The following is a 23,415-nucleotide window of genomic DNA, read 5'->3' on the forward strand; positions in this document are numbered from 1 at the left end:
TGTCCGCAGTCGGTGCCCTTCGAGCCATGGGCTGAACCTCGAGGAACGGCTGCGGTGTGACTAGCAGCTGTTAGGGAGCGCGGTGGGGTCGGGCGGAAAGATGGGCGTGTGTGGGCCGATGTGGGAAACCAGCAGCTGCTGTAGGACCTCTGAAGGCTACAAGTAATGGACAGATAGTGATTCCCCTTGTGAATTTTATGCATAATGCCCAGCGAAGAAGGAGAAGTAGTGTCTGTTCTCCTGTGTGGTATTGGAAGTGTAACGTAAATTAAGCAAACTCTTTAAGAAAAGGACAATTGAAAGGATGAAGGTCTGGATGCAGTGGTGCTGTAAACAGTGGTTAAGATTGTGACAGTTGTTTTTTTTTTTAATAGAATTATCCTCACAGAAGAAATTTGATGAAATTAAGAAAGCGAATCAGGCTGCAGCAAGAAAGCTGGCCGAGGAGCAGTTCAGTTCTTCATCAGAAGACGATGATGAAGATGCTGAAATAAAGCAAGGAAAGATTTTGGCGAAAACATTTACCGTTTACACCAGTCAAACCGGTAAGCTTTTTCTGTATATTGACTTTTATTTGGATATGAAAGCATAGAAGGGATAGTACTACTGGTTATGTCTCAGACTTTTTGCACAATTGGAGGGGGAACGCTGTTTTCTGATGTACTTCTTTCTTTCTGATATATTGAAAATACTTGTTCCCAGCAGTGCATACTTGCTGTGCTTCTTGCCTTGTTCAGCAGAACCAGTGGTACAGTTTTTCAGCTTTCTTAAGTACTTATAATAGTGTGGTTTTGTATTAATATATGACTGGCCTCTGTTCAGAGGAAAAAAATTACTTCTTACAACGGTCTCAACACGTACAGAATAGCAGATCAAACGTTACTGATGGCTTTAAAAATTTTTGTACATTAAAGATGGAGATGCAAGTGAACTGGAGCGTACAAGACAGTACATGAACGAAGCTTTTCAGTCAGGGGCTATGACGTGTCTGATCTGCATTGCTTCAGTTAAAAGGAACCAAGCTGTAAGTACTGCATGGTATGCTTTCAAGTCTTTTAATTTGTAGCAATGTCTCACATTATTAAAAAGATGAAGAAATATCTGCTGCTTTTCTTTTGCCAAATATTTCATTCATTGTAAGCTGACAACACATCATGCAAGAGGTTCCAAAGGCATAAAACTGTGTTTTTATTACTTAAATTGCTTTTCAGCATCAGGTTGATATTCTAAGCAAAATAGTATATCCCTCCAGAACTAGCAGTGAGGAATGTGCTGAAACCATGGAGGGTCTGTGATATAGAGAGAATATTAAATATTATATATAAATATTAAAGTCAGCTCTCTTAAGCTGAACAGCATTGGAAGCAAATGTTTGCTTCTTCTTTTGCATTATACTTCTTTAGCTCTTTGAAAAAAGACCGTATTGTAAGCCATTCTTGTAAAGAGGTCTTTTTTTAAATGTTTTTAGGTAACTGTTGAAACTTGAACAGGGAAAACTTCTTAGTACTTTTACCAAGATGTTTAGAGACCTAGGGTATGTGCTACAGTTGGGCTTGTTTAGTCTGGCAGAGAGGACATGAAGGAATGATATGATTACAGGCTCTGGCCACTTAGAAGTTGTGAAGAAAACTAAAGCCAGTCCTGTGGTGACAGATGGTATAATAAAGGGTAGCAGAACAATCTGAGGTTTGAAAGGTGCAGATTAGATACAGGAAAGGTAGTGCTACACATGGATAGGTTGCCCAAGGTGATTGTGAAGTCTCCATCTTTAGGAGGCCCTCAGGGCTTAAAGTTAAGCAACTGCTAAGGTGGCTGTAGTTGCACTTTGGGCAAGAGGTAGCACTGTATCACCTCCAAAGGTGTGCTTAGGGGCACTTCTATGACTACATGGGCTCTGTAAGCAACAAAACTTTCTCTATAGTCTGACATGACAACAGGTGTAATTTACCTTTGGGAATCCTTTTTTTTTTTTTTTTTTTTCCGCTAATGGGAAAATAGCAAGTTTGTTTTTTCTTTTGTTGTTGATTTTTATCAATTGCAATGAGGGGGGAAAAAAGTACTCATTAAAAAGAAAAATTGGCACTTATATCTGCTCTGTAGGTCTGGAACTGTTGTGGATGCTTCTGTATATTTCATCTGGTGTGTATCCAGAAGTGGGCCAAGGACAGCCTATTCCTTGTGTCGTCTCCTTTGACAGATGATGATTTTGGGAAGAAAGATTATCCATGGCCGTGGTGAGTTCTCCATAATATATTTACACAGATAATTTTGTTGTGAAATCTGTGCACTGGAGTTGCTTTAGAAGGGACTGGTACACGAAAGCAGCATGTAAACACATACATGAAAAGGCTTAGAAGAATTGCTTGGATTCAAAAACTCTACTGTAGGGTCTCAGACAAGCTGGTTTGCTTAGGAAATAAGGTATAGATTTATTGGTTGGCAGTGTCTCAAGTTTTGTGCAAGTTAACAATGCCTGCTTTGTTACAGATTAGTTCTATATACACCGTGCTTAAAAACAGGACGTTTAAACATTTCAGTGCAGGTGAAATTTATTTGTGTCCTTAAATGTTAAGTAAAATGAGTGAAGTTGCTTCAGAGAAATGGTGTATGTGAGCAAATTGACATTTTATTTGATGATTATAATGACATAGCCCGTTGAAGGACTCTGCTCTTATCTGAGGAGGATGTGCTTGTCTGTTGTCTTTCCCTAGTAGCTGCTTTGTTCCTCTTGCATTGCCTCCCTAATCAGTGATTCACTCCAGAAAGTGCTTAGGGCCTGTGGAGCTGATGAACTCCAGACCTTCTCCTATCAACCTTTAGGAATGCTGCATTTTTTTAATATCTGACACCATCAAGGCTAACTGATATATGTATAGCAAGACCTTTATTGTTTGTTATCGATACAGTTTTTTTTGGTTGCACAAGTTGTAAGAATCTTAATTGGTAGGCTGTTAATAAACTAGGGAAACTGAAATAATTAAAACTAATGCTTTTCTTTTTCCCTCCTGGTTTATCTTCTTATAGCCCAAAATGTAGATTTGAATACAAACGGTCTGAAACTCCCAATAAGTATTACTGTTACTGCGGAAAAGTAGAGAATCCAACAGTGGACCCCTGGCTGGTACCTCATTCCTGTGGTCAAGTATGTGAGAAGGAACTCAAACCTCCTTGTGGGCATAAATGTTTGCTCCTTTGTCATCCAGGTACATTCATTGTGTCTCTTGATTATTTGACCTCAAGTTCTGTAGTTGTTGCATAATTATACTTTAAATTGAAGCTAAGTATATTTAAAATTCTCAGAATAAGTTAAGGAAGCATTTGCTGAATAGCTATTAATGATTTTCTTTTCTTTTGTGCTTAGGTCCCTGTCCACCTTGCCCAAAGATGGTCACAACATCCTGTCACTGTAAGAAAGCTAAACCAGTGCCCCGAAGGTGCAGTGCCAAGGAGTGGTCATGTCATCTGCCATGTGGACGAATGTTGCTGTGTGGACAACACGCTTGTGAGAATCCCTGTCACTCAGGTAGACCACCTCCTTAGGCTTCAAAAAAGCAGTTGTTTTACTTTTGAAGAAATACTACTATTTTCCAAGTTGAATGCAAAATATCTAATTCCTATGCTCAATGTAAATTTATGATTTCATACAGGTGATTGTCAGCCTTGTCCACGTGTCAGTAAACAGCGGTGCATCTGTGGGAGGCAGACAGCAGAAAGGCTTTGTGCAAGTCCTCAGTGGCAGTGTGAGCAGGTACATTCATAAAGATGCCTTTTCTCATCTTATTTGCGTCTTTATAAAATTTGATTACTCAGTGTATTACAGATTGAAAAAACACATTTCTGTATGAGAGTAATGATGAAGTCTCTGTAAAATATCAGTTAAAATGTTGTTATTTGAGCTAACACTGTACAGAAAGAGAATAGTGTAACTAATATTATGACCCTTTAAATGGTGGAAATCCTAAGCTGTGTAGCATTTAGTGCACCTGGGATCCATGTTCAGCTTGCTGTGCAGGCCCTGTCCATAGCAAGTGTTACTCATTCAGACTGGTATAGGATTTTGTTACAAGAAAACAATTCTGTTAATCACTACTACTACCAAACAAAAAGAATGTTCCTGTGAGAACTTCTCGCTGCACTTCTAGATAAAGGCAAGGTCGAGCGCTTGGCATAATCACTGTCACCAAGTAGGAGCTGCCTGTGGGCTCACCTGTTGCTGTTAGCTGGCTAAGTCTAATCTCTGGCTGGGGGATGTGTGCAGCACACAGACCTGAAGTCTGTGCTTTGTGTAGCCTACCACGGTACAGGTGTGTGTCTGCTCAGGCTGTTTTGTGAATCACTGACCCTTCAATGTACAGTGGTCTCCCAGTCAGGATTTCTGCAGGGTGATTGGTTTCATTTGGCAAACTCAGGAAATGGAAGGCTTGTTAACAAAGTTGTTGCTACAATTCGCTCCTCATTGCTGAGAAAGTTTAATTCTATGCAGATGTCTGGCATCTCTCTCTCTCTCTCTCTATATATATATTTTTTTTTTTTTCCTTGGATTGCTTTATCTTAATGTGTCATTTTGTTACATTGCATTCACCTGAGTTCTCTGACTTTTCCAGGTGTGTGGAAAAGCTTTACCTTGTGGTAATCACACATGTGAACAAGTTTGTCATGCTGGTCCCTGTGGAGGCTGTCCTCGTTCTGGGAAGAGGTCCTGTCCATGTGGGAAATCAAGTAAGACTTTTTTTTTCCCTCAATAAGTTAAAGAAATGTCATCCAGCCTTTGACTGTCAGCAGTTTAGGTTACTTAAACAGTGCAAGGTCCATAAAAAAAGTTTTTACAGTGAACTGTGAGAGCTGAAACACCTTTTTGCTTCATTCTTTCAGAGCTTGATTTAGCGTCAGGGGGTTTCCCTGTCTATGTGAATATTTCTAGAGAAGCTTTTTGCAAAAACAAGATAGATAATTGGTGTTTGAAGTCACATTGCAGTATGCGTTGTTTTCTAAATTTTGCTTTCTTTAATGTTTGCCTGTACTTCTTTCATCTAGAGTTTACGTTGCCTTGTACAGAAGATGTGCCCACCTGCGGTGATAGCTGCGACAAAGTTTTAGAATGTGGCATCCATAAATGTTTGCAGCGCTGTCATCGAGGTCCCTGTGAAACATGCCGACAGGTCGGTCCAGCTGTGTAGCTGTTTCACATACAGTAGTGTTATCAAACACTCGATCTTCAGAACGCTACAAGTCTACTAAGGAAAATGAAATTTGTGACAAAATCCGTGACTTTTCTGAGATGTTTTATTACTGTAATCACTATTTTAACTTAAGTGCACCCTGAAAGGTGCTTAATTTTTCCCCATCTCTTTAAACTTCCTTGTTGTTCTGTTTAATATTTCTTCATCGATGAAAGAGAAAATGCTGTTACATACCTCTGTTTTCTTGTTAGTAAGAAAACAATGCTAAATATCTAATATCTCTCTCTATATCTATAAAATCCTTATATAGATATATATATGTATAATGCTAATATATATATAAATAATATATATATATATAATTATATATACATATAAATATATATATATTATATTTATGTATATAATATATATATAAATAATACATATAATATATATATATATATATAAAAAAATAATGCTAAATATCTATTATCTATCTATCTAAAAATCTGTGGAACTTTCGTGGACTGGCCTGTAAAGCTCTGTTTGTCTCTTCTGGACCAGCCTTGACTACAGAGTTGGAGTCTGTGGTGTTAGTATGTTTAGGTAGTATATTATAGCTGGGATGAAGGTCAGGGAAAAGCCACTCATCTACTTAAATCATGTACGTGGTAGATGAATTTACTGTGCTGGTGAGGTAGTTTTTTGAATGAATTCATTTTGCATTTACACCTGATGTTTTGCACTGCATTCTCAAGTGGTTCTCTTGAAGCAGCCATCCTCCTGGTGAGACCGAGGCTGAAGTCTTACTGTGAAGTGCCATCTAGAGCTCAATGGTTGCAGTGTGCTGACACAAAATCCCACAGTGATTATTGCTCTTAGAGCATGAATTATACCATCTGTTGTGATAGAGCACTGTAATATTACTTGACCATGAGTGCTTTTTTCCATCTAGTAGTAGAACATCTATCTTTCCACTACTCTTGCATCTGTTTTCTTTTCTTTCCTTTCCACTCCTCTTGCATCTGTTTCCATTTCTTTTCTTTTTTTTTTTTTTGTCTTTTGGGGGTGTATTAAAAATACCTTTCTTTTTCTACCTTGTTGCCTAGGAAGTTGAAAAACAGTGTCGCTGTGGGAAGCACACTAAACGCATGCCCTGTCATAAGCCTTATTTATGTGAGACAAAGTGTACTAAAACCCGTGATTGCCAAAAGCACCAGTGCAGAAGAAAGGTAAGCGTCTGGAAATGGCCTGTTGCAAATGTATTCCTTAGGTAATAATATATATGTATTTATTAATTAACTTTCAAGATGTTCTAATGTTTTTTGGAAGCCTTCTGCTTTTTTGTGTGTCAAAAGACTACTTTAAAATGTGAGAGGTTTTTATTGTTTTGTTTTTTTTAACAACTTTATTGATATTCTCATTTCTGTTTCTGAAATGAATTTGAGGAAACTTGACTAAATTTCATTAATAAGGTTTCAAGAAGTACTGGGAGGGTGGGGAAAGATAGTAGAAGAGGACAGATTTATACCGGAAGTTTGCAGTTACATAGAGTGTTTTGTTTCAATAGTGCTGTCCTGGAAACTGTCCACCTTGTGATCAAGTGTGTGGGCGGACCCTGGGATGCAGAAATCACAAATGTCCTTCAGGCTGCCACAGAGGTAAGAACAGGTGAAGGATCCCTATAGTGATAAACAATAATAATAAACAAAACATGGTTTACTTTAGTGCTTGCATGACTCTGTGTGGTGCTTCATGAATTCTCCCTTTTTGCACTTGGGCTTTCTGTGGGAGCAATGTGTTTGAAAGACTTTCAGTGCTGGTTGTAGCCTGAGGGCTTACATAATGACAGCCAGGATTTTTGCTTGTTAATTTTACTTAGCAGTGTTCCTCTGAAAATGCTGTATCCCCTTTCCAACTGCTTAATTCAAAATGCATAGCTTGACTTTTCCCTAAATAATTCTGGTCACTAAATATGCATGACAAAGTCCAACTACATATAAAAATGATAATGCTGGTTAAGATTGGATGAATTCTGAAAATCCTAGAATACAGTGTGTGATATGAGCGGGCTGAAAAAAAATGTTGATGGAACTTGAATGTGTATTAAGGACATACAGATGAGAAAATAAAAACTTGTTACTGAATATGTGAATGATAACAGCAATGAAAAGAAGTTTACTACACCATTCAGTGACCTTGGTTAAAAATACCCTGAAAAGTACCAAAATTACCTGGCCACTTTTATCCTGACCAATTGCTTTGATATTCATTTGGGAGGGAATTAAACTGGGGGGGATATTTTCTCAGCAGTTTTCCTTCAAGAAACTGGTACCCTGCTGAAATAGCAGCAGAATAGCCTGTATAATTTACTTTACTATTCTGAACTATAAATTGCAGCACTTCAGAAAATAATTCACAACTTGTTCAGTCAATCTTGCTTTTGTGCTAGTGAATCTTAAAAAGGATTGGGAAAGGTAAATGTGGTGGCTGTCCCATTTAACATTCTATTCAATCTATTACCACAGACTGGTAGGTTCCCCACAGACTGGTAGGTTCCCCCTCCCCCCCCACTAACTGTGTTCCTTCCCTTCTTGTACTGTCAGGAAAAAAAAATGAATACTTTTTTTCTACATTAGTTTGAGCTGGTTGATACAATTGTAGATTAGTTTGGGTAGAAAGGTTCCTAAAAAACCATGTAGTCTCAGGCCCCCTGCTGTTGGTTGAGTCACCTCCCACTGGGTCGCCTTGCCCAAAGGCCCATCCAGGTTGGCCTTGAACATCTCCAGGGATGGAACATCCACAGCTTGTGCCAATGCTTCACCATCCCTCACAGTGAAGAAATCATAACTAAATAACAGAACAAGATCATAACTAAATACCAGAATGAAATTCTGGTTGGAAAACTTTAGGGAGCCAGTGCTGCGTTACAGGGTAAGCTTAAAATCAATAGTTAGCTTGTATATGTTACTGATTGCATCTTAGCACCTAGCTAGAAGTGACATTAATGATTTCTAATAGTTAACATTTTTATTGGAAGAAATTATAAAGAAATAAATACTTTAAAGTATTTTAACTAATAAATAAACAAGTGATGTTGATTTGGTGAGAATTTATACATGATGAAGCAAATAATAATAGTATCAGATGTAGAAGATTAACTCCTACGCTCTAACAAATTGTAGCCTGTAACAATGTGCGATACTTTATTATCACAGTGTTTGGAAATGCTTCTAATGGAGGCAATGAATTTGATATTAAAAGTACATATTCATGTGTTTCTTCCTACTCCTCAGTAGTTTTGTTGTTCCTGAAAGCTATTACTACATATTTTATTGTCAGTTTGTAATACCAGATCATGTTAGTAGTGACCTAATATATCTTAGCGACCACTGATTTTAGAGGAAATAAAATAGCTTGCCAGATCAGGTTCTTGAGAAGGTACCTGTTATCAGAATTTTTAAGAGACAGCTGCTGATAATAAGTTCTTGGCATTTAGCAGTGTACAAGTTGTAAGTGTATTGTAAGTAAACTGTAAGTAAGCTGCTAGTCACTCAGGGCTATGTAACTTCAGACTCCTGGTTTATTTTATTAAAGTACCTGTCTATGTGTGCTGATTATATCCTATAGTTCCATTTATGAAGATTGTATGCTTTCAACCTTTCTTCAGCAGCTTTCTGTCAGAATTGCTTAAAAACTTGTGCTGTTGATAATGCTTACAAAGGACTGCTTTCTTTAAAGTTTGGGTGCAACGTGGTCAGTAAGCCAAAATCCCTTATTTTAAAGATGTACATTCTCACTGTTAACTACTCAGTAATGAAACAGCACTTGGCACTTGAAGAAGTAGCGTGGGAGAGCTGTAGATTTAAAAACAGATATTTTAGGGATTTTATTTTTTTAAAATACATTGCATTAGCAGTATGAATTACTTTATAATTGAGGAGGATCTTTTCAAAGGAGCATTAATTATATGTAAAGAATGAACATTTCTTAATGTTGTCTAAAACAGTATCCTACCATTTTTTTTTCAGTGATGCCTTTTTTCTTTTGTATACTGAGGAAAAATCACTTCATACGTATGTAAGAGTGAAATGTGAATGACAGTATTAAGCTTTGTGTTGTCCAAATGGTTGGGCTCTAATGATGCCGGTTTCTTTTTTTAAAAGGAGTGGGTGGGATTGTTTCAAACTTGGTAGTGGTTAACAAATGGTAGCGTAATCAACATTATAATTACTGTTATGATGATTAAATTGCCTTTCCCAAGAGGGATTTGAAATAAATTAAGTGAATAAGCAGAAATAAACTAACAGCCATTTGTTATTTAGATCACCGGAGGAAGATAATGATACCGTGTGCAATTTCAGAGTTATATTGGTTACCATTGTTTATAATCAGTGATTTATTCAGATGATCATGCTGTTAATGTGTTTATTTTAGGTAGCTGTAATCCATGCCCAGAGACTGTAGATGTGAAATGCAATTGTGGAAAAACTGTTATTAAAGTGCCCTGTGGCAGAGAGCGCACCATCAAGCCTCCAAAATGTAAACAGCTGTGCAGGTCAGTGTAGAAAGTGGGTGTGTTTCTGGTTCCTTAGTGGAATTTAAGGAATCTTCAAAGAAAGTAGTAAAATAGAGCAGTTTAAAAAAACAAAATTTACATTGCTTGTCAGTTTTTGTATTCTTTGCTTTGTGGATTGGGAGATAAGTACTAATCCTTCATTTAAGACACCTCTTTGCTGCTGTGGTTTCATGAGCAGCATGTTATGGGGAGGTTCTGCTCCACTGAGCACTTCTGACTCTTTAGTCCATTCCCTTCTTCATGTTGTCCCTGGTACCTCCGTAAGGCAGTTTGCTTAAAAATCTCAACAGTGAAAACAAAAACAGAGTCTTTTCTGTTGAGCTACAGCAAGATTACTTAGCCTGCATTTGAGTTGGGTTGTAATAACTGTAATAAGCAAACCGAGCTTTGACCTTAATTTCACTTAGAGCTCATGTATAATTGTACCATAGTATCAGCCATGAAGAAAGTGAGGATTAAACATATTTTTCAAAACACATTTTTTTTTTTAAATTCTTGTATTTGAACTGTAATTGTTTAGTGACTCTATCATCATATTCCTTGCTGCCATATTGATTTCTGCACTTTACTTCAGTCGCCCTCCTACCTGTCACCACCCTACCCAGGAGAAGCACTATTGTCACTTTGGTCGGTGTCCTCCCTGTCGTCAGCCCTGCCAGAAGACATTAACGTGTGGTCATTTGTGCCCTGTTTCCTGCCATGACGAAGCACTTGTGAAGCAAACTGGTGTTGTAAGTGACTAGTGAGAACTGGGGTGTTATTTGTGTTCTGAAGAACTGAGAAACAGTTGTTTGGCCTTAATCTTTTGTTGAAGCCTTTCGTAAATCGAAATAAGTAATTGAACACAGTATTAAAACTACTTAATTGAAAAGTTAATTTCATAATCTATGTTCTCTCTTTAGATGATAAGTTTATTTAAGGTTAAGCAAGTGGTTCCAGTTGTGTTTTGTACTTTGCTTTCAGCATCAGTTCGCAGGTCCTTGGGAGCAGCCATCTGAGCCAGCTTTTATTCAGACTGCGTTACCATGTCCACCCTGTGAGATTCCTATACCAGTGTAAGTATTAAATAAGAAAATAAAGACAACAAAGTTTTGGATGTGTTAGTGCTGTTCTGCTCTTCAGATGAAGTGGGCTTATGTGAACAACATTCTCATTCATAAACCTGGAAGTATTGGTGGTGGTTTAATAGTTCTGGTAGTGTGTACTTACTATATGAAAGGAAAGTAAAAAGTGGTTGTTTCTAATCCAGTGCTGCCTTAAAAGAAAAGTATTAAAATCTCAAAGACTGACATTGTAAATTGATACATATACCCATTTTTTCCATGTAGTTCCTTTCTTCTCTAGCTTATAGGATTGTAACTTATTGTATAACTAATTGCTTTTTTGTTTTCCAGTTGTTCAGTGCAAGAATCTTCCATGTAATTTATTATATGCTAATGGAAAGTATTCCTACTCAGTACTCCTGGTATTGTGTTCAGAGTTCAAAGCCAGATTCCCAAAAGGTGAAAAATGTAGAGATCTGGACAGCCCGGTTTCAGTATTTGGGTACATTACCATAGGAGCAGTCTCGTGTTCAGTAGAGTTCATTGTGTAACATCATGCATTATGTAGGGCACATCTCTTAGTTCTTCTGAGCTCCCATCTTAGAATCACCTCCCTCAATCCAAGGGCACCTCTCCAGAAGATACTAGTTTGCTCAGTGAGAAGGAAACCATACTGGGAAAGTTGTATTTGATTTTTCTAACAGGAGGTAGCATGGCTATATTTTGTTGTGCTCAGCAAATTGAAGTTCTATTAGTATTAGGTAATATTAATTCCGGAATATTCCAACTCTTCTGATAGGTCATTGCAACTATAATATCCTCTTCTGCATGAAAGTTACGTGACACAAGTTTCCTGTGCTATGGAGTCCCAGATGCAGAACTTTGTATTTCATGAACTTCTTATCATACTATTCCTCCAGTCTGTGGAGATGCTTCTGAGTGGCTTTGCTGTCCTCAAATAAACAAAAATTCCACTTGTAAATGGTGTCCAAGTAGCGTGCAGCCAACTAACCACTACTCTTTGAACCTGGTGATCCTGCCAGTTTTTTGTGCAACTAATTGCTCATCTGACACCAGTACATCCCAGCCTGAGATCAAGGTTGCTGTGGGGGACCCATGATCTGCAAAAATCTGATTCTTTTTGCTGATATCCTATTGTCCTAAAGGCCACATGTAGCTATAGGTAGTTGCTCCAGAGATTCTGGAGTTGTCATGATAAAATAATAGCACGGATTGTTGAAAAGGGGAAGGCATTGGCCTACATAAATAAATAGACTTTTTATTTTAGTTTGTGCTACAAAAGCAGGTTTTGACCTACATTTTTAACTGCGTGTGTTGCCTGTACTGGCCTGAATTGCACTTTTTTTTCTTTAAAAAAAAAAAAATTCCTTTCTTGTGAAAAACACCATCACTTATTTTCTTAAAGAAATACGTGTTTTCTAAATCTTTTTTCTTGTTTTTTACTCTCCTTAACAGGGAGTGTCTTGGACAGCATGAGGTAAGTCTGGAAACTGGCTTTTTAAGTAAAATATAAGGTATATCTTGCTTTTTCAATCTGCAAGAAAAAGTACTGAGGGAGAAATGTTATGTGGCTTACATATCAGAGGTGTTTTAGTTCCTTTTTAAATTAGAGTTCTTGTACAGAAATGAAAACTCATAGTTATGAAGCTATTTGTGTATTCTTCTATATTTGTTCAAATAGTGCTTAAATTGATTTGTTCTGTCTTCATTGTTCTGTGGTTTTCTTTCCTACTTCATTATGTGTTTGTTCTCTCTATTCTTTCTGTTTCTTCAATTTTCCAGCACCTGCTGCATCTTTGTGTTCATTTTAAAAGGAAACAGAATATAGTGCGGTACCAGAAAATTCTCAAGTGATTTGGATCTAATCCTAAATGGATGATGTCAGAAAACATAGTGATAGAATTATTAGCTTATCTTTTTGAGATGTAGGCTTCTCCATCTCAAATCAAATCACTGGCTGTTCTGGCTTACAAAGTGTAGTAAAAAAATCAAATTAACACTTGAAGCTGAATAACTTATAATATAAATTATAATCTCATCCTATCTTTTGTGAACTTACGTTTAAACAAAATGTGAACTTTGTGCAATTGGTCCAATTTAATGTGCTCTACATAATGTAAGCTATTTTAGTTCTGTTCAAATATGCAAGGATGTGAACTTCATGTAGCTGCCTATAACAGAGTAGAGCTGCTCTTATTAGAGAAAATGATTCAAATTTGAATGTATTTATAAGTGCTTATTTCAAAATATCTGAAAAAGGAAATCCCCTCTCTGTTGCATAATGCTCTTAGCAGAGTCAGTTAGTGACTTTGGGTCATGGTTTTGTTACAGCTTACTGCAGAAAAATAAGGAAGAGTCTCAGAATCCATACTTAAAGAATTTGTACTGGTATTAGGTGGAACTTTCCTTCTTTTGGCCAACAGAGTGCAGTGTTTCCTTCCTGCTTGAGTTTGGCAGCCTCTGGAGAGGAATTAAGTGTCCTAATCTTTGAGACTTTGGTAACAGGAGAAGAAAAGAATGATTTGTTTATTACTGTGCATGTGCAGGGTGTTTACAGTGTGTTTTCAGTGCACTGTACATTTAATGTTGTTCTGAGATCTCTAAAAAGAGGGAAAAAAACACCCACAAAACCAGTAATGCTTGCTCAGTATTTTACAGTCTCATTGGCTCTTAACAAGTACTCTCACCTCAAAGTAATCTACTTTTACTAGAAAGAAGTTGTTTGTATGAATTCTGAACACTTGGCTCTACTGAAGTAGTTTCCAACCCCTGAGGGGATTTTCTCAAGCAGAGTTTTCCTGTGAAGGATTCATTGCTGAGCTATGATATACTTTTGTTGGACCGTTGTTAGACAGCCTGTAATGGGAGAGATACAAAAAGCAATAAGCTGAGAATGAAACAAGTTAGAAGGACTCCTTGTGCTTTACCAAGATGCCTGCAGACAATGGATAGAAGAGAGAATGGATGCAAGAAGTGTAGGAACTGTATACTATCACTAGTACTAATTTACTTTCTTTACATTTTCCTTTGGACAATAATTTTAATTAGTGTAGATGCTGGATTATAGCAGTGAAGTTTTTTTTTATTTTTATTTTTAAATTTCACTCTGAAGTTTTAATGTATTTTAAGGGATAGATTTAGTTCTATTTCTCACATGTCTTTGTGTATTTAGGAAAGTGATTTATCACTTGAGATAACAGGCTTAAAACTACTTTTCAGAAAACATGATTTTATCAAATCTTTGTTCACTGAAATATGGTTCTACAAGATGTTTAACTTAAAATAAGATTTCCTGTGGTGACAGCTTGCAGCTTTAAGTATTTTTATGGTGTCAATTTCAACTGTTTTTACAGATATTTAGAGTAGTTGTTAATTCTTTTTTTCTTAGAAATCAAAGTGCTTAAAAGGAGAGCTCAATTTTGATTGAAGTTGTAGGTGTGAAAATCACCTGTCAACAACAGTTGTTGCCACTACAAAGTAAAACTTGATGGTTTGCTTTTATTTCCAACTTTCACATTTTGTAGCAGTAACATACCTGTGCTCTTTTAAAATTTAATTCCGAGAGCTGATGTTCATATTCAAAATCAAATTTTATGGAAATTTTTATCTAATCTAATTTTATGGAAAAGTAATTAAGTCCCTGTAGAAGGTTTTAGGAAAATATTCTTGTTTTTGCTTATGGTGAGTATTAAGAACATACTGGAAAATCAGTTTTGTTCTTAGGAAGATAGAACTCTATTTTATTGTTTTTTGGGGGGAGTGTGTGCTTCCTTTGCTAGGGATTTAGTACTGTTGCATTATTCTGAATTTTTTTTCTAGATGTGGTTAATTTATAGGAGGAACACTGTTAGTCTGCCTCCAGATACATTTTATACAAGCCTCGATGAGATTAATCTTTATGACTGATGAATACTTTCAACATATTCCTGCCCTATTGTGCTTCATTTTTATTTCTGTATTCCAACTGATGCATCTATTGGTTGGGTTTTATTCCATTTGAAAAATGTCCTGGACAGCTTTTAAAAGCTGTCATGTCTTTTTTTTTTTTTCCTTCTTTGCCCTTATTCTTTAGTGGACTGAGAATGATGCCTCCTTATTGTCTTCTTTTACCTTCCTGCTTCCTTTTCACTATTTATGATGTTGCTGAAATGAAGTGAATCTAGGAGCGAGAGGAGGAGGAAGGAGATGGAGAGTGGGAGAGTGGGAAGGGGCAGGATAATAGGAATGGTACAAGCTCTGATAATCACAGAATCACCAAGGTTGGAAAAGGCCTACAAGATCATCCAGTCTAACCATCCACCAGTCACCAATTCTCACTAAACCATGTTCCTCAAACACAGCGTCCAAACATTCCTTGAACACCTCCAGGGTCAGTGATTCCACCACCTCCCTGGGCAGCCCATTCCACTGCCTGACCACTCTTTCAGAGAAGTAGTATTTCCTAATGTCCAGCCTGAACCTTCCCTGGCGCAGCTTGAAGTCATTTCCTCTGGTCCTATTACCAGTTACACGAGAGAAGAGGCTGACCCCCAGCTCACTACAACCTCCATTCAGGAAGATATAGAAAGCAATAAGGTCTCCCCTGAGCCTCCTCTTCTCCAGACTGAACAGTTCCAGCTCCTTCAGCTTTGTTGCCCTCCTTTGAATGTGTTCCAGGCCCTCAATGTCTTTCTTGCAGTGAGGGGCCCAAAACTGGACACAGTACTTGAAGTGCAGCCTCACCAGTGCTGAGTAAAGGGGGACAGTCATTTCCTGTTCCTGCTAGCAATGCTGTTTCTGATGCAAGCCAGGATGCCGTTGGCCTTCTTGGCTACCTGGGCGCACTGCTGGCTGCTGTTCAGCTGAGCATCAATCAGTAACCCTCAGGTCTATTTCCTCTACACAGTCTTCCAGCCACTCTGCCCCAGGCTTATAGTGCTGCCTGGGGTTGTTGTGGCCAAAGTGCAGGATGTGGCATTTGGTCTTGTTGAAGCTCATCCCATTGGCTTCAGCCCAGCTCTTCAGCCTGTCCAGATCCCTCTGTAGCGCCTTGTGACCCTCCCCAGGCAGACTGACACTTCAGCCAGCTTGATGTCATTTGCATACTTACTGAGGGTGCACTCAATGCCCTCATCCAGGTCATCAGTAAAGCTATTGAAGCGGACAGGCCCCAGCATCGACCCCCAAGGAGTACCACGCGTGACCAGTCATTAGTTGGATTTGGCTTCATTCACCACCAGTCTCTTGTCCCAATCCTCCAGCCAGTTCCTTACCCAGCACAGAGTGTACCTATCCAAGCCACAGCCTGCCAGCTTCTGCAGGAGAATACTGTGGGAGACAGTGTCAAAAGCTTTGCTGAAGTCTAGGCAGACAACATCAACAGCCTTTTACTCATCCACCAGACAGGTCACTAGATCATAGGAAGAGATCTGGTTGGTCAAACAGGACCTGCCCTTCATGAACCTGTGCTGGCTTAGGCTTGATCCCGCACATGCTATGTGATCTCCCTCAAGACAATCTGCTCCCTGACTTACCCTGGCACCGAGGTCAGGCTAAAAGGCCTGTAGTTCCCTGGGACCTCCTTACAACCCTTCTTGTAGATGGGAGTCACGCTGGCAAGCTTCCAGTCTTCTGGGACCTCACCAGTCAACAGGGAGTGCTGATAGATGATGGAAAGCAGCTCGGCTGTCACCTCCACCACTTCCGTCAGCACTTGGGTGAATCTCATCCAGCCCCATGGACTTGTGGCAGTCCAGTTGCAGTAGTAGGTCTCTGACTGTTTACTCCTGAATCATGGGGTGTTTAATCTGCTCCCCAGCCAAGACTACCAGGTCAGAGAGTGGATAACTGGTCTGACCTTTAAAGGCAGACCTAAAGAAGGCATTCAGAACCTTTGCCTTTTCCTTATCCTCCTCAGTGGTCAGTTTATGTTCATTGGGTACAGTAGTATTCTCTCTTTTAGGCTCTCTTCCAGTAGGCCTAATGCTGGCTTATACTCATTTTGTCAACAAAAGCAAAAGCCTTTAGGGACTGAGCTGTAGCATGCTTGCAGGAGGGAGTAGGAGCACGCAGCATGCAAACTGTGTTTCATAGCTGTGGTAGTGCCTTAGCCAGCATAATGAGCTGCAGTTTTCATGTAGGGATGTAAGAGAAATCGGACACAATAGCCCCCTGCTTTTTTCTTCTGAAGTTCAGTCCCTCATATGGATTTTTCCTGTTCACAGATTTTCTGCGGGTCAGGATGAGAAGGAATTCAGAGGTTTTGTGAATGAATTGTGTTTTGCAAAGGCTTAATGTGGAATCCAGTTTTTTTTTTCTGAAGTGGGATCAAAAAAGATTTCTATAAGCAAGTGGATTTGCGTAGTTTTGTCCTGCTTTGTGTAGTTTTACGTAAGATTGAAGGAAATCAGCATGTGCTGATTGGTAGAGTTGGAAGAGAGAAAAAGAAGGGATGCAGAGCAAAGCTATTCAGTGAACTAAAGCCATAATACGAAATTGCACTCTTACTCTAGTCAAAGTGAATTATGTCACATTAGCCTGTTTCGTAATAACATCAGAAATAGTTTCTGTTTTTCCTCTGTGAAATGATCACAATTTAAAAAGAAATTGATTTGGTAACAGCACCAAAGAAACAACTTTTTCTTCATGTGAATGTTATGTAATGGTAGGAAGATAGGAACAGTGAGTTTTCTTTAACGTTTTCGGTATTGGAGGGTACTTTCACCGTTCATCTTTAGGAAAGTAACTTATTTAACAAGGTTAGGAGCTAACAGTCCATTTCAGTACCAGTGGAAATGAAAGGCTCCTAAGCAGATGCTCTTTCAGCTGAAATGTTAACCTCAAACTAGAAGCACCCAAAATTACATTCCTTAGAAATTAAAATCCTAGGTCAGCCACAGAGCAATTTCTTCTTTCACTTCCAATTCCTGTAACTTATATTTGATGTGGAAACTACTTGACTTTTAAAATTACTGGCTTGCAGGTTATTTTCTTTTCGTAAGAATGTTTTATGTCTGTGATGACTGTAGCACAATTAGCCCCATGAAAACTATAGACGGCTTTTGTAATAGATACAGAGCTGTTGGGGAACCTTTACTGGAAGGCACAGGCAAAAACCAGAAAGAAGAACTAAACAGCACTAAAGGGTTTGAGATTATAGTAGTCTGTTTAGAAAAGTAAATGGAGATGGGGAGGAGGGAAGCTAGGTTGTGAAAGGTAGCAAGGTCTTTTTACCAGGTGTAATTGGCATAAAACAAATATGTGATTGTAGGGATGAGAGCCTGAAATGTCTGTGTATGTGTATATATATTAAAAAAACAAAGTTGATTACTTTCCACTGATTTTGTTCTTTAGCAAGGGTATTTAAGAACAAAAGTTTCTCTAATGGTGGTGTGTGTTGTGTATAAATGTTTATACATACACAACACAGTACACATGTACAATCCTATATACGCATGCTATCTGCCTATGAATATAAATAGATAGATAGATAAAAAGATACCTACTTACAGCGGTCTTTTATTTTTAACTTCCAGGTTAGTCCATTACCGTGTCACTCTGCAGGTCCCTACTCATGTAAAAGGTTTTGTGGGCGACTGCTTAGTTGTCAGAATCACACCTGTATGAAAGAATGTCATCACGTTACTAAAATCAACAGTAACGCAGATGGAGGGAAGGTAGGTTGATTTTTCTTTTTCTTTTACTTTATTATGTTTTAAATGCTGTCTTCAGTTTTAACTGAAAAATAAAGAATTTGATGCTAGAGCACACAGGATCTATTACAGATTCCACTGGAATCTGATACATGTGCAATGTATTCCCACTGGTGTTGTGAGGATTAGCTAGTCTGTACTCCTTAGACAACAGAACTGGGACAATATTATGTATTTCATAAATGCTGCACATTTTGTTTTTGGTAGCTTAATGTTATGTTGCTTTGTTTTGACAACCTACTGATAATGCCTTGGAGCAAATGCGCTCCCTGTCTACTGGGAAAGCTGCTTACTGAGAAGAGCTGGATATGGGTTGAAGAGGTTTGACATCTTTGGGAAAGAGCACTGGAAATATTGCAAAACAGGTGAAGACTTCTTGAATCACTGGAGTGTTATATTCATGTTTATCAGTTTCTTCTAGAAAGTCACTTATGAGCTGTTAGTTGCTGAAAATAATACTATGAAGCAAACTAAAATGCAAAGGTGAAAGATTCTGTAGGTTTGGTCAGTCGAGTGCACGTAGCTTCTGGTTTGAGAGACTCATAGTTTGGAGGAAAAAGACTTTTTAAGCTTTTAAAACATTACTTAAAAAAAAAAAACACTGCATCACCTCTGGTCATTTAGAAAACTGAGCGAGCATTCAATTCATAACAACGTAGCTGTTATGTTTTAGCTTATTGTTGTATTTTAATTTCAATAGGATTACTAATTTCTTAATTTGAGTCTTAGAAGAGGTGTTATATAAAACTAGATATATTGCAGTTAAGATAATATTTTATTAATGATTGCAGATTTTTTGTCTGAAGAGTATGAGCTGTTAGGGCAAGTTGTGGAGCATCAGAGTCCAGCAGTAGAACGACAACAGTAAATACTAAGTGTGACAGCTCTCTAAGCATCTCATGAGTGCAAGAGAGTGTCTGCTTAGCCCTTCAGTTCAACCAGTTGATGTGTATATGGGTCAGGGTTATGCCTGGCTCCATTTTGGATAAGGCAATGAGTTCTCAAAAAAGCGATGCTGTATATATGTAAAGTATGAATAGATCTTTTTCTCAGTTTTCTTTGAACTTTTTAAAACTCCAGTTGTTACTGATATCTTAGAGCTTTTATTCTGTTGTCGTAATGGACTAAATTGCAAGTGTATTCAGAAAATGGCTGTTTAAATTTCTTGCTTGTGTCTGTAATTATTTTTTGTCTGGGATTAAGATTTTTTTATTCCTGTTAGAAAATGCAGTAGAAGGTCCAGCTGTTTGCATTTACACAGAGTTTGCTACATTTCTTGTCACAACTGAAAAAAAAAGCAAGCTTTCATTTGCTGTTATCTTTCCTAGCTGTTGATTTAGGCATGGTGTGTTGTGTAGATGATCACTGTTTTAATGTACCTTTTTAAACTTATGCAGCAAAGATTGTTCAACTGTAAGTGGAAGAAAATGAGAGGAAAATATTTAAAACTTAAATCCTTTTGCCCTTATATTAAACAGCATAAAATAATGGTTAAATCCGTGGGCCGAGGACAATTGTATGAGGTTCAGAAAGACCAAGTGCTGGGTCCTGAGGTTTAGTTACAACAGCCCCATACTGCGCTACAGCCTTGGAAAGCTGTGTGGTGCTGAAGGATCTGGGGGTGCTGGTTGGCAGCTGGCTGAACATGAGCCATCAGGTGGTCAAGGAGACCAGTGGCATTCTGGTTTCTATCAGAAATAGTGTAGCCAGCAGGCTCAGGGAAGCGCTCGTCCCTCTGTACTTGGCAGTGATGAGGCTGCACCTCAAGTACTGTGTTCAGTTTTGGGTCTCTCGGTGCAATGAAGATACTGAGGCCTTGGAGCATGTCTAGAGAAGGAAAACGAAGCTTTTGAAGAGTCTGGAGTATAAATGGAATGAGGAGAGTGGCTGAGGGAACTGAGATAGGAGAAGAGGAAGCTGGGGAGAGATTTTGTTGCTCCCTACAACTACTTCAAAGAAGACTGTAGAGGGGTAGAGTTCAGCTTCTCTCAGGTAACTAGTGATCATACAAGAGGTAATGGTACCAGGTTGTGCCAGGGAAAGTTCAAGTTGGATATAAGGAAAAATTTCTTCTCAGAATAGTGGTCAAGTACTCCAACAGGTTGCCCAGGGAGGTGGTGGCATCACTGTCCTTCAGGGTGTCCAAGAATTGTGCATTTGTGGCACTGAGGGACATACTTTAGTGAGCATGATTTGATGGGTTAGCAGATGGAATGGATGATCCTGGAGGTCTTTTAACCTTGATGATTCTATCAATTAGTTCTTTTGCAGAAGCATTGCGTAGCCTCATTCTTGGGTAAACTGGCTTTACTTTGGTTGGTTTATATGAAACTGAGCATTCAAATGTGGTTGTGTGTGCTTTGAATACTGTGCTGAATGGGTTCAGTTATGAAATCACATTGATTCATCTGTGTGTATTTGATTGCAAACTGGGGTTCTGGCTAAATTATTGAGACAAGAATGAGTAGGAATGAAGCATGTTTTACCTTTCTAATGTTCATTAGATATTTTCTGGAAGGATTACATGAACTATTAGACACATAGGGAGATGGAATGATTTTGTTCCTTAAACCTCCACACCCATATATTGTAGAGCAGTGTATCATGACTGCAGTATGACAATAAGACGTTGGGTGGGAAGAGTTAGTTCTGAATATGAAATTCTTTTTCTAAAAGTTTTCCATAGAAAATGAACAGACTTAATGGATATTTTCCAAAGCACTAATATTAAGAGGTCCTTTCATGTCTAGGAGGCAAAATAGAGCTCTTTTTGTCCCATATACACTGACATTTCTTTCAAAGAAAAAAAAACATTTTAATATTTTGCTTGAGGGATATGTTACTGAATAGCTGAATTCTATGGGAAAAAGTACCCCAACTCTTTCTTCTATCTAAAAGCTTGTTAGTGGCATCTAGTAAACAAACGTTTGGCACTTTCTTTAGTACTTTGTTTTTATTTTGTTAGGCAGGTCCTGAATGTTTGCAGTGTGAAGAGGAGTGTACCAAGCCACGGCCATTGGGCTGTCCTCACCGATGTGTTTTACCCTGTCATCCTGGGGATTGTCCATCATGTCTCCAGATGCTTAAAATAAAGTGTCACTGCAAACTGTCAGTACTGTATATTGAATGCTTGTAAGTGTCAGAACTGAACCCAACTTTTCGTTGGATTACTCCTAATTGGAAACCATTTGAAATGTCTGGGGATGGGAGCTACTCCTATGGCAAGTTATAAAACTTCTTTTCAAGGTTATCATTTGTAATATAGTGCGTTGTTCTTATATTTACATATTTCCAGTGTTTTTATTTGGTATTACTGCTAAAATAACTGCTTGTATGGAGCTGAATTTCATCTCAATGCTTTTATAATATGGTAATACTTTGAGTTATGCAAGAACGTAGTAATCTTACCATCTTACATGATGTTTTTAATCTACCTACAGTTCTTTTACAGTAAATGAAGAATTTTGTAACAAGAATTAGAATTAATGTAGCTATTGTAAAAGATCTTATAGTTAAACTCAGAAAAATATGAACTTCTGAAACAAAATGTCCTTCAAACTCTATCTGTTTTAATTGGAAAACATCTTAGTAATCATTTGTGCTCCTTTTTAATTATTTATGAGTGTGTGGGTAGAGGGGGAAGATAAGCTTTAGTAGATATAAATTGGACGTGTGGGTTTGAGCATTACCCTCTGTGTGCATGTTGCTCCAAAAACATTCATCCCACGCACATATGTTTTTTTGTGTTCTCTTTTAAAGCACTGTAAATCCTCTTAATTTATGTGTTTTTGTTTGATAGAGACCTAGTGTCATTTATATTTGTCCCATGGGATGTGGACGAATGACCCCATTTTTCTTTGCAATGAGATGTACTTAAAATACATTCCTAATTGTATTGACTCCTGTGTTTTTTTTGTTCTTTTTTTAAAATTTGGAATTTACTACAAATACATCTTTTCTTCTATAGAAAACTAACGAGTGCAGATGTAAAAGAAAAAGATCTTCTTACTTCCTGCAAAAACCAGTGTCCAAAACAGGTAAGCCATGTTAACAAATAAATATTTGATTTGATAAATGTCTGGTGGCTTGCAAATTTTACTTTTTGTAGGGATCTTTATACAGTTTCATAGGCCAAGCAAGCTAAAGAAACATAGTCTGAATGAATGTGCTAGGAACAAAGGGTAGTTTGTGAAATGTACCTGTAGGACAGTTAATGTAATTTAACAGTAAATTAATTAGACATTAATGTATAGCTACCAAATTGGAAGGTTGTATCAAAGGATCAAGAACTGTGGAGTTCAGTTCAAAAACGGTGAAGGTGTGGCAATTAGAGACATGGTATAGTCAATATGGTAGTGATAGGTTGATGGTTGGACTTGGTCTTAGAGGTATTTCCAATGGTAATGATTTTTTGATTCTACAAGGGGTGAGGACTCCAGGACAGTATCAGTGAATACTTCATTCATGGCTTGAAAGCTGAAGCTTGAAGCTGCTGAGGTTGAATGAAGAAGAGTATGTCCTTTGATGTGGTTGAAAACTGATCTTGAACAGACTTTCTCAACAGGATACTCTTTGGTTGGGACAAATACAGAGGAGTGTATTTGTGATTTTTCTTGCACAGGGTCAGTGATCACTGTCTGCACAACAGTTTTAGGAAACAAGAAAAGAGAAACAAAAAAAAAACGGTTGGGACCTAAGTAAAATGAATTCTTAATGACTGACTGTGCTAGTGAAACATATTGAGTAGCGTGAAGCTTAAGACAAAGGAGTTAATTGCTTTGTTGTATGTGACTGTATGAAGGGTTGCTGTAAAGAAGAATAATATACGTGTTATATGGCAAACAGGCTATGAACTAGTGGTTGTATCAATTAGGAAGATTCGTGTTAGTTACTGCCTTTGAGTAGTAAAGCTTGTAGAG

At 38.0% G+C, this 23,415-nt stretch overlaps 1 protein-coding gene across 2 annotated transcripts in view; it reads left to right on the forward strand.

Annotated features, from left to right (window-relative positions):
• NFXL1 (nuclear transcription factor, X-box binding like 1) overlaps positions 1-23,415 on the forward strand; it is a 44,141-nt gene that overhangs the window by 543 nt on the left and 20,183 nt on the right. The window contains exons 2-18 of one of the 2 annotated variants that reach the window (XR_014945983.1): positions 375-545; positions 915-1,024; positions 2,101-2,234; positions 3,025-3,203; positions 3,362-3,523; positions 3,648-3,748; positions 4,605-4,719; positions 5,035-5,159; positions 6,272-6,394; positions 6,733-6,823; positions 9,600-9,720; positions 10,316-10,472; positions 10,705-10,796; positions 12,261-12,282; positions 18,320-18,460; positions 21,462-21,717; positions 22,464-22,533. Coding sequence is in view for 1 of the 2 variants with exons in the window: in XM_015862239.2 (XP_015717725.2) it covers positions 375-545; positions 915-1,024; positions 2,101-2,234; positions 3,025-3,203; positions 3,362-3,523; positions 3,648-3,748; positions 4,605-4,719; positions 5,035-5,159; positions 6,272-6,394; positions 6,733-6,823; positions 9,600-9,720; positions 10,316-10,472; positions 10,705-10,796; positions 12,261-12,282; positions 18,320-18,460; positions 21,462-21,628; positions 22,464-22,533 (2,081 nt within the window). In the remaining variant the exon portion in view is untranslated. The remainder of the gene's footprint in view (positions 1-374; positions 546-914; positions 1,025-2,100; positions 2,235-3,024; positions 3,204-3,361; positions 3,524-3,647; positions 3,749-4,604; positions 4,720-5,034; positions 5,160-6,271; positions 6,395-6,732; positions 6,824-9,599; positions 9,721-10,315; positions 10,473-10,704; positions 10,797-12,260; positions 12,283-18,319; positions 18,461-21,461; positions 21,718-22,463; positions 22,534-23,415) is intronic. The other variant, XM_015862239.2, reaches the window with a different exon arrangement.

Source organism: Coturnix japonica, chromosome 4, assembly GCF_054131305.1.
Source record: "Coturnix japonica strain WE chromosome 4, WE-NBRP24, whole genome shotgun sequence".
NCBI lineage: Eukaryota > Metazoa > Chordata > Aves > Galliformes > Phasianidae > Coturnix > Coturnix japonica.